The 10,352-nt window shown below is 44.3% G+C and overlaps 1 protein-coding gene across 2 annotated transcripts; it reads right to left on the bottom strand.

Annotated features, from left to right (window-relative positions):
- Positions 1-2,487: 2,487 nt before the first annotated feature.
- Positions 2,488-10,071, bottom strand: znf365 (zinc finger protein 365). Of its 2 annotated transcripts, none has more exons than XM_062400740.1 (6): positions 9,959-10,071; positions 8,400-9,034; positions 7,978-8,287; positions 7,370-7,541; positions 6,792-6,841; positions 2,488-6,555 (listed from the first exon to the last, which is right to left on the bottom strand). In XM_062400740.1, exons 2-6 carry the CDS (start codon positions 9,028-9,030, stop codon positions 6,330-6,332), a joined length of 1,389 nt encoding a protein of 462 aa, XP_062256724.1. In that variant the 5' UTR covers positions 9,031-9,034; positions 9,959-10,071; the 3' UTR covers positions 2,488-6,329. The 2 variants fall into 2 exon arrangements, with proteins under 2 accessions (XP_062256724.1, XP_062256723.1); XM_062400739.1 differs by lacking the exon at positions 9,959-10,071 and adding an exon at positions 9,324-9,406.
- Between the last annotated feature and the right edge of the window lie 281 nt (positions 10,072-10,352).

The raw sequence follows: 10,352 nt of genomic DNA, 5'->3' as shown, positions 1-10,352 counted from the left end.
AGTTAACCCCACAAAAGCACAGTGTTAACACGTCAACTGCATTGACATCGAGAACTTTTAGTTCAGCGTGATCATAAGTTTCTGTCAAAACTTGAGTCTAAAAACTGCAAAATACAAGCTGCTGCTAGTTTCTCTGCTGGTTTTGGGAAACGTGTCGTCCTGCAGCCTTCGCTCCTTATCTGTGAAACAACAGCTCAGTGTGACGCTCAGCCGTGTGTCTGCGCACAGAAACCTGTTATCTGTCGCCCACAGGGCTTCAGTCTGTGCCCGGCTGCAGGGTGACGGCCTGTAGATGCTCACCCTGATACAGGCGTGTGACGGGGTTTTCAGAAAGAGACTATCCAATGTCAAAGCAGTGATTTCACAGCCGAGCGTGAGGACATGAGCGCTGGTGAGCCTCCGCCCTGACGTCAAAGCGTTATCTGGTTTACTCGCTCTATGAAAGATCAACACCAGCTCAATATGTATTGACACGCTGTGGGGCGGCGAGGAACCGTAACACAACAAGCAGTTTAACATTCTGCGGTGGCCTCAGGGTGAAAAATGAAAAAAGGGCCCAAATAAAAACATGTTTTCAAGAGATTTTCTAAAATGAGGAAATCTGACCATCAGGTGAAGCTGCTCATGTGAAAGTCACGATTCCAAGGATCCTGGTTTCCTGCTCATCACAGTCGTCTCAGCTGATTGTAGAGGAATCTAAAAGGCACTAATCATTTCTTACAGGACACACGTGATGATTCTTCAGTTTTTCTTTCCTCTCGTGTGTTAATGAGGGTTTTTGTTGAATGTCAAAGTTCTGTTAAGTTACACAGAAAACCCTGAAGGTCCTTAAACTCCTCGTCAGTCGTCCAGCACAGAGCTTCCTCATCATCAGCGTGATGTCATCATATCATCATGACATCACGATTTGCCCTTATTTGCATATGTCTTAACTTCTGTTGATTTAAATCGTCTGAAATGTAACGAGGTGTCGGAGACAGCGACGGTTAAAAGTGGAATCTTGATGACAGGAGCACAGAGATGGATTCTTTTTAATGTGTTCTTCACATTTAACACATTAACAGGATGTCACACCAGTTTCTTCTGATGTAGACATTTATCTTCATGAATCTGACATTTTCTTTTATTTCTAGTCTTTCTCTGGTTTCTGATTTCTCTGACTCCTCGTCTACCAACAGCAGAATCTTGTTTCCATCTCAGGCAATTTCCTGTTATGTCATCACTACACAAACACTGGACTCACTTCCATGTCAGAGATTCAGAGATGTGAGGAGGAGGAGGAGAAGAGGAGGAGGAGGAGGAGGAGGAGGAGGAGGAGGAGGAGGAGGAGGAGGAGGAGGAGGAGGAGGAGGGAAACACAGACGTGCGATGGACTTTCTCACATAATTTCGTTTGTTTAGTCACAACTGAGTAAAAAACTGAGACTCTGGAATTTTTATCACTTCAACATATTTGTGTCTTTTCCCTCAGGTTTAAATATAACCAACTTGTCATTGTAATCGCTTCCTTATGTTCTCCACTCCGAGGCTCTGGGGCAGAGACGAGCTGTGACCCTCGTCTCCTCCACCGAACTCAGAACCCAGTGGCTTCACACAGTGAAATAAAACCACAGGATATGTCATATATATGTATTTTAACATGAAGGAATAGTTTTTATGATGTCGCTGATGTTTTCTTCCATTTCAGTCGATATTGTCCTTTAATGCTGCATCGTTTCTTTTCACAGTATTGTTTATTTGATTGAGCTCAGACCTGATGCACTTCTGATTGTAAATATGAGAAGTGTGGAGATGTGGTCTCACCATCGTGTGGTTTGTGATCTGTGGACGAACACGCTCTGGTTCCATCATCCCTCCTCCTCAGTTTTACACCAAACCCCTCGACTCAGGAACTTCTCTTTTTCTCACAACCAAACAAACTTTGAAGTTTTCCTGGGGGATTTTAACTTAGAATCATGTTTCCACATCAGCTGTTGTTTGAAATATACAGACACTTGTGATTTATGAGTGTTTTTAAATTTGAGCTTTAATTGATAACAAATGGAAGGAAATGTTTTTGATTTATTTTAGGACAAATTAACAGATTCTTTCTCATCTTGTCCACAACCAGATCTTCATTGTCCAAAATGTATTACAATGGTTCTAAATCATGGAATGTTTTTTCCATTTTTCAAAGAATTGTTCCTCTACAAATGTTTCCTAAAAGATCATTTAACTGCAGTTTAATAATCAACATATATTGTTGTCTTCAGATCAGTGAGTCAGTGAAAGTGTATAAATCACAAACCCGCTGTTAACTCTCCATGATGGTGGTGACTCCTTGTGGTGAAAACGTAGGATTCATAGATTCCTGAAGAGTAAGAGCTAGAGTCTGTGTCAATGTGAGTGTGGTGACACCTTGTTGTCATCTGTGAGTACTGCAACATTAACACACCGCCTTGTTCTTATCTTTGTTTTCCTGCTGTTAGTAAAGACAACAACACAACTGTCATGTTTATTTCTTTAATCTTCCATGGTGTCCACACAGAACAGAAAACGTTATCCAGCTCTTCACAGTATTGCATTTTGCACAGTGTTATACAGACGACGGAGGTTTGGAGTGAAGGCACAAAACTAGAGATCACTTCTGCAAACGAAATCTCTACGGACAATCATGACGAACGAAAGGAGGTTTAAACTCGGCCGGGAAACAGTTCCACACAACAGAAAAAATCCCTTCATCTCCATCGGCACGAGGGAGGAAAGATCCGACAGTAACTTGCTTTCGATTGCGTTTTCCCCCTCGTCTCTGTTTCTTCTTCCTCTCAAAGGTCCTGCACGTTTTCCACAGGAAGTGTTTTTTCCAGACCTGTGCATGACCCATGCTGATTGTCCAGAACAACTCCACCGTCGTGTCAAACCCAACAGCTCCACGCTCAGTGCCCTCGGCTGGCTTAGTGCAACTCTCCTTCAAACACCGTTAAAATAGACCTCGCTCTGCTACAAAAGTACACATAGTACAAGATAACAGTATTTTATAAGTACTCTTTGCTACATATGGAGCATGCTTTCACAGTAACACAATAGCTACATATGTAGTAGTTGTTGAGCTGCGTCATGCATCTTCTACCAACTTCCAAAGACTGAGCACCAGAAACTCGACAACAGAAATCAGTTTACCAGACACACACAACCGACACACAAGTCAAGAGTTAAGCTGCTGTTTGCATAAAAACCCTTCAACTCAGTGATCACCTCGGCCAAGGACGGCTGGTCCCTTTGTTTTTCAAAGACTATTAAAGAATAAAAGTTTTTATAATTATTACGTCCGACGGATGTTGAGTCAACATGAAGTCATCAAGTTCATTCAAATCTAAAAACAAAGACTGAGTCTCTGTGTTCTTGGTTCTTTCAGGTTCTTCTAAGAGCAGAAGGGTTTTTAATCCACAGCAGCAGCAACACTTCACATCATCACTGCTAAAGTCTAGTTAACTGACACAGATCTCAAATCTCTCGTTGATAAGTTGTACAAATCTATCCGATCAGGTTCTCACGTGTTGAGAAGCAGATTAAGGGAAACCTCAACGAATCCACGATCACCTCCACGAAGCCGTTCAACTGAAAACTAACGCTTTATATTCTAAATATACAGTTTTCCATTTAACAAGTAGCATCAGTTGACAACAAATTATCAAATTCAGTCCGACTTGGTTTGTTAAAGTGATGAAAAACAAAAGTACAGAACATTATCTGGCTTAAGAATATTAGCAACATCCAATAAATACAATTAAAATGTTTTAATATATATAATATATATATTAGATTTTAATAAATATTAAAATAAGAAAATTATGATTGGCACAACCACTGGTCAGGCTGCGTTCACACCAACAGGATTTAAACTGCGTTTTTAAATGAGAACTATAGAAATAATCTGTCCACACATGTCACATGACCCTTCAACTACACTGGTCATATGTTGTAAACAGGAAGTAGATTGTTTACTCTGCAGGTGGCTGCTTAGTTTGAGAAAATAACACGAATGAGGGAGGGCGACTGTCAGTAACAGCTCCACCTCGTCATCGTCCAAGAAAAGAAAACGTGCTCTTACTTTTCACCATCGCTGTTCATCCTATCCCCCCCCCCCCCCCCCCACCCCACTTCTTCTGTGACTAAGCAAACAACTGCAGAGGAAACAATCTACTTCCTGATTCATCTTTTCTGACATGAAGCTGTAACGTTCAAGTGGACGGAGATAACTTTCAAAAATAAAGACGCGTCAGTGTGGACGCTGCCTCGGCCTCTGGGAGGTGTCTGCAAGATCCACTAAACACTTTGACCTCACCTTAGTGAAGTTAACTATCCACTGATGATACATGTTTCAGTTAAACACTAATCTGAAGACGTTCACATCACCTTGCAGACACCGGGCTGAAAAATCAAAAATGCTTTGTGACTCAGGTGAATGTTCTGCCAAGTTAAAGGACGACTACTTCCACTTGACGACACATAATTGCTTTGAATATAAAATATCTATTAACACTGTCAACAAAAACTAAAAAGTTACATTTTACACCAAATACCATCTTTTACATTTACATTCTTATGATTGGATGAGTGCAAAAAACATGTCCCGTAACCAGAGGAACGATGGTATTAAAGAAGCCGCCACGACTCGTTTAGTTTACTGCAGATGAACTGGATGTATTCACGGCACTGATAAGTCACTTTGGATGAAAGTGTTTGATACGACGTCCTTCTGTTTGTGATCGGAGTATCTCCACCCGTTTCTGTGCCGACGAGGGCGCGAGTTCAAGCCTGAACGAGCGGCGGGACGAGTCAGGTCTCAGAACGGAGCGTCTCTTTCGGCATGAGCTAGAACATTAACTCGGTACATTCGTTATACTGCGTGTGTGGTGTTCTGCAGAACTTGGTCGAGCTGCATGAACGTGGCTTCTGCTATCAGAAAAACATGCAACGGAGGATAAAACCAGTTCTCCAAAGCTTTAGCACAAAGACTGGTTTATGCTTTTTCTCTTAGATTTGCTGAGAAGAATAAAAATACTAGTGGTAAAATGTCTGAATTAGTTAGTGGCTCGATGAGGAAGCTTTTCAGTCACTTTGTAGTCATCAACGATGAAGGCTAGCAGTTTCCTTTCTCCATCCAGTCTTTGTGCTAAGCTAGGATAACAGGGCCTGAATCTCTCTGTGCACTGGACGCAGAGAGATGAAACGGATTTCTATCTTCTCATCTGACGCTGATCTAGGGCGGGACGTAAGCTTTCCTTCCCAGAAATGTTGCACTGCTCCTTATAAACAGGAGGCTTATACTTGTGCATATCTGATTTTAGCCTCCACCATATCTCTGGTTTAACATCCTGCTCTGGGAACAGACTGGTGGGCGGGTTAGCCCTGACAGAAGGACCAACTGTGAGGAAGCATATAAATCACAATAAATCATTTCAAGTCAACATGTATCTAACGTTATGTACAGGTATCAGAAAGGTTCCGTGTTGGTCCTCATGTAGTGAAGCTCACACACTCGAGCGAAAGCCAAGAATCACGTGAACAATGAGCTCGACCAGGATCTGATGTCATCAAAGTCATGTCTGTGCCTAACAAAGCAAATCAGAGCAGCGAGGGGACATCACCCCCTGGTTTGGAGCAGGGGGTGGAGCCTGACTTTGAGGCACACCACACCTGCACTCATTGGACAGCAGTCATCACACAGAATAAAAGATGCAGGGACTTCGTTGACTCCACTTTCTAGACTTGGAGTCTCTGTTCGTTTTTTTTAAATGTTCCATGTTTCCATCACTGACTAAATGATTTCCTGCCTCATTCGTCGGATGATGATAACAGAAGCACCACAGGAAATCCAAGGTTTCCTCAATCATCACAGGGCAACGCTCCAAGTTTAGATGAACCTAATCTTCATTCAAAGTTTCAAGAAAGTTCTGTTGGGGCAGGAAGTTCCAGATAGTTCAATCAACTCATCAGGATAACTGCAGCAGTTTGACCTTAATAAGCACAGACAGGAGGAAGATAACTGGACTGATGGGGAGTTTTAGGGAGAACCAGGCCGAGATGTGAGGGTTCGACCAGAGGAGAGGACGAGTCGCCACCATCACTGGGAAAACGAAGATTGTCCAAATAATAATAATTATATATTAAATATAATAATACTAATCTGCACAGTTTCCTTCAGTAAGGATTGATTGAACCGTAACTTTTCCAAAGAATCCTGATGTGACTTTGAGGTTACTGAACTTTTCCACAGATTATCATACTGAAATAAAGTCATGTGTAAAAAGGTTTTACCCCCCCTCTCCCTGGCGTCTCCCTACACATCTAGGCCTCGTACCCGGCGGACCGGCGGCGCTGGTGGTTCCAGATGTCGTCTCTGTGTTCGGGTCGGCAGAAGAGCCTGGACGACTGGGCCAGCCGCTCCATGTGCTCCCGCTCCCGGTCTCTTTCCCCACCCGGCGTGGAGAACGGAGGGCAGCCGCTGCACACGGAGGACAAGGGCGTCCTGCTGTTGTGGAAACAAGACGAGGACAGTTGACCTCCTGCTGACCTGGAAACGACAAGAAAGACATGTCTGTGTAAACCACAGGGACTTAAAAGGGAGCTTCATGTGTGTCTTCTAAATCAATAATACCAGAGATCCAAAATTACTCCGTGAAGTGGTTGAAACATACAAAAGGTTTTTAATTTGAGCTTATTTGCACAAAAACAAACACAATAGACCTGCAACTGATTGAATCACCTGTCGTTGGTCAGGAGTGAGACACAGAGTTAGGGTTTGCTCACCTGCTCTTAGTGATTCTGTGGGGTCCGTTATCAGTTGGCTGCTGGTGGTGCTGAGAAGACAAGAGACATGACTCAAGGACCAGCAGCAAACAGTTCTTCAACTTTTCACAAACTCTGTGGTTTGAAGTTCTCTGTGTGTGTGTGTGTGTTCATGTCATTGTACCTTGTAGAGCACTTCGTGAGAAATGCAATTTGATTTTTGCGGTATTTCGTTTACATATATTTCCATCCTCAACTGCTCCAAAGTATTTCAATGACTTTGCATGCACATCAGTTGTCAGATATGATGAGGTCATATTGATTTCTTCATCTCTCTGTCATTGTGCTGATCCTGGATCCTTTTGCATGTACTTTTTCTAACTGTACATTGAAATCCCATGTCAACGTCCGGACTCTCAGTACATTCCTGTGCATTGACATCAACATAGTCACTGTGCACAAACTGCCTCTTGCAACAACTCTCTCATTCTTCAGCGTTTACTGCTGCTGAGAGATGCAGAGAATGTGAGCGAGCAGTAATTGTGCACACCTGAGGTGTTTGTGTGTGAGTGTTTTTGTGCATGTTCATGTCGTTGTACCTTGTAGTGGTTGCACTGGGGCGGACTGCCGTTAACCTGGTAGTACTCCACCAGCCTCTCGGCCAGAGCAATGCGTCTAAGCAGGTCCTCGATGAAGCGTTGGATTCGAACTTTACCACTCGTCTCCTGTCGCGCCACTGCTTCCAGAAACTTCTGGATGGTTATCACCTCCCTGGAAAAACAAACACAATGTGAGCAGATAATATGAGAATAATACCCATAATGCCCCTTGAGTTGAGAATAAGGAATAAGAGACTAAATCTTAAACTCAGTCGTCGTTATTGTGGCTAAATGATTAACCTCATTAGTTTTTTTTCACTCTGGTTATTACTGTAAACATTTATTGACTGAGCGTTTTTCATTACAGTGTAGAGGTGAATTGAGTAGTACTGGGAGCAAATTACCCTTAATTCCATTGGTCTCCTGCACGTGCACAGACAAATTAGCAGGTTAGAGGAAAGCTCCTCAGCAGAACCAGAGACGTTCTCTCTCTCTCAAACCCTAGCTCCTACATTACCCATAATGCATCTCAAATGCCAATGCTGCCTCAGGTGTTCTTCATCTACGTTCATTTATCAGAAACACACAATGAGTCCACTTCTGTTCACCTCTCTCGTCGTTCCAGTTCGTTCTCGGAGGCGTTGAGCTGCTCCCTCATCGCGGCGATCACCATCACGGCGACGTCCACCTGCCGGCTCAGCGACCGCTCCCGCTCCGCCACCTCCTGCCTCTCCTGGGCCAGGTGCTGCGAGTGAGCGCGTTCACACAGCAGCTCTGTGTCCGTCTGGGCCAGCTCCGTGCTCACCTTGGCCAGCCGCCGCTGCATGGTGCTGTCGGCCGCCCGCAGGATGCTGGCCAGTCGCCGCCGCACTGCCGCCGAGGCCGCCGCTGTCTCCAGTCCAGCGTAGTAGTTCTGCTCTGGTGGTTACAGGACAGGAAATGAGTCACTGCAGGTCACTGAAATGTCTTCTGATCAACATTAAACGACCTAAAAACCCACATCAATAAAAAGTAAGAAAACCCAACGCACCGACCAGGTTCAGGTCTGGATCCGTGTCCAGGTCTGCCGGTTGTCCGAGATGAGCAAGAGGACGAAACAGGAAGTTATGGTATCCTGAATCTGACTTTTCCATTTTAATATCCTCTTCATTTCTGCCTCCATCTCTCTCTTCGTCTTCCTCCTCGTCCTCTTCATCCTCATCATCTTCGTAGTCTTCATCTTCCTCTGCCTCCTCATCCTCTGCCTGCGTACCCACCCCGACGCTCTGGGTCCGCCTCCTCACAGACCTGTAGGAGTGCAGGTACCCGCTGTCCCTGCTGTCACTGAGGGAGCGTACGTGGGGTGGCCGCCATGTGCTCTGCTGCCCCCTGCGTGTCGGGAGGCTCATGTCGTGCCAGGGAATCGCTGCTGTCAGTGGGTCAGGGAGTTGGCCAGTGATGCTGAAGCTGCTGTTGTCCACGTCCGGTGAGTGGTACGAGTGGCGGTACTCCAGGTGGGCGCGGAGCGAGGCCAGGCTGTGGAAGCGCTCCAGCTCGCCACAGCGGGGGCAGCGGAAGGGGAGGTCGCAGCAGGTGATGGGGTCGGTGCCAGCGCCGCAGGCCTGGCCATTCCGCTCTAAGAGGAAAGAACTACAACCCCTGGAACACAACTTCTGCTGCATCACGCTACACCCGCAAAAAGGAAAGAGAAAACTGAAGATTAGTGCTGAAGAAATTAATCATTTAATCAATGGACAATGGAAAATTGTCACAGAAATGTTTATTTAGCTTATTTATCTGTATCAAAATATGATGTCCTGTTTCAAAAAAAAAAAAAAAAAAAAAAAGGGAGAGGCGGTGGTCTAGTGGCAAAAACTTGGACTATGGGCAGAGAAGGTCTCTGGTTCGACTCCACGGAGAGACAACAAAAGACGAACCTGGATTGATCTGTCCAAAAATCCAAAAGTCTCCCTACCCTGTCTAGTGCCCCTGAGCAAGGCACCTTACTCCCCCAACATCTGCTCCCCGAGCGCCGTACATGGTCGCTCCCTGCTCTGTGTGTCCTGCACCAGATGGGTCAAAAGCAGAGGTTAAATTTCCCTACCTGCATGAGTGTGTCTTTGCATGTCTGTGCATGTGTTTGGGACTAATAAGTGCATCTTAATCTTAATAATTATAAATTGTATATTTCAAGTCGTTTTCTTGTTCCAAGGAAACTGAAATCTTACAAAAACCTGGAGACTTAATGATTAATTCTGAATATTTACACATTTTATGATAGAGTTGAAACATAGTTGATGAATTGGTTGATTAACAGAAAAATAACATCTGTAAGCTGCTCTATTAGCTCTGTTAGCTTAAATTAGCTCAGGTGAATGCTCTATTGGCTGCACTGTTAGCTCAGTTAGCTGCTCTGTTAGCTTAAGATAGCTCAGGTGACTGCTCTATTGGCTGCTCTGTTAGCTGCTCTGTTAACCTTAATTAGCTCAGGTGGCTGCTCTATTGGCTGCTCTGTTAGCTGTTAGCTGCTCTGGTTAGATCTGTTAGCTCAGTTAGCTCAGCCATGAAACCGCAGCTGAATCATCACCGGGACTCGGCTCCGGTTCTTACCGACGGGGGATGAACGGCAGCGGGGTGGAGGTTTAACTGTGACCGTGCGGAGGAGTCATCATTTCGGACACACACCGAGGAGGCAGCCGCATGACGTCACTCCTCCAGAGGAGAGGGGTCACAGATTCATTTAGAGAGGGACACACATCCCGTCAGCCCTTTCAAATTAAAGCAAAGAGCTTCTGTTTCCGGTCCAGACTCTTCAATAAAATTACATAAAACCAGAACTGGAAAAAAGTTTGGTCTGACACATTAAAATATACAAGTGATCTATATATAAAGTTAAAGGTAATAATGTATAGGAACAACTTGAGATAAGAAAAGCGCAAATGCTTTAAAAAACATTTGTTATTGTGTAAGACCTATATTATATTATTATATATTATATTATATT

Source organism: Platichthys flesus, chromosome 12 (assembly GCF_949316205.1).
Source record: "Platichthys flesus chromosome 12, fPlaFle2.1, whole genome shotgun sequence".
NCBI classification, from domain to species: Eukaryota; Metazoa; Chordata; class Actinopteri; order Pleuronectiformes; family Pleuronectidae; genus Platichthys; species Platichthys flesus.
The sequence above is the reverse complement of the archived record's forward strand: the minus strand, read 5'-3'. Positions and strand labels throughout refer to the sequence as shown.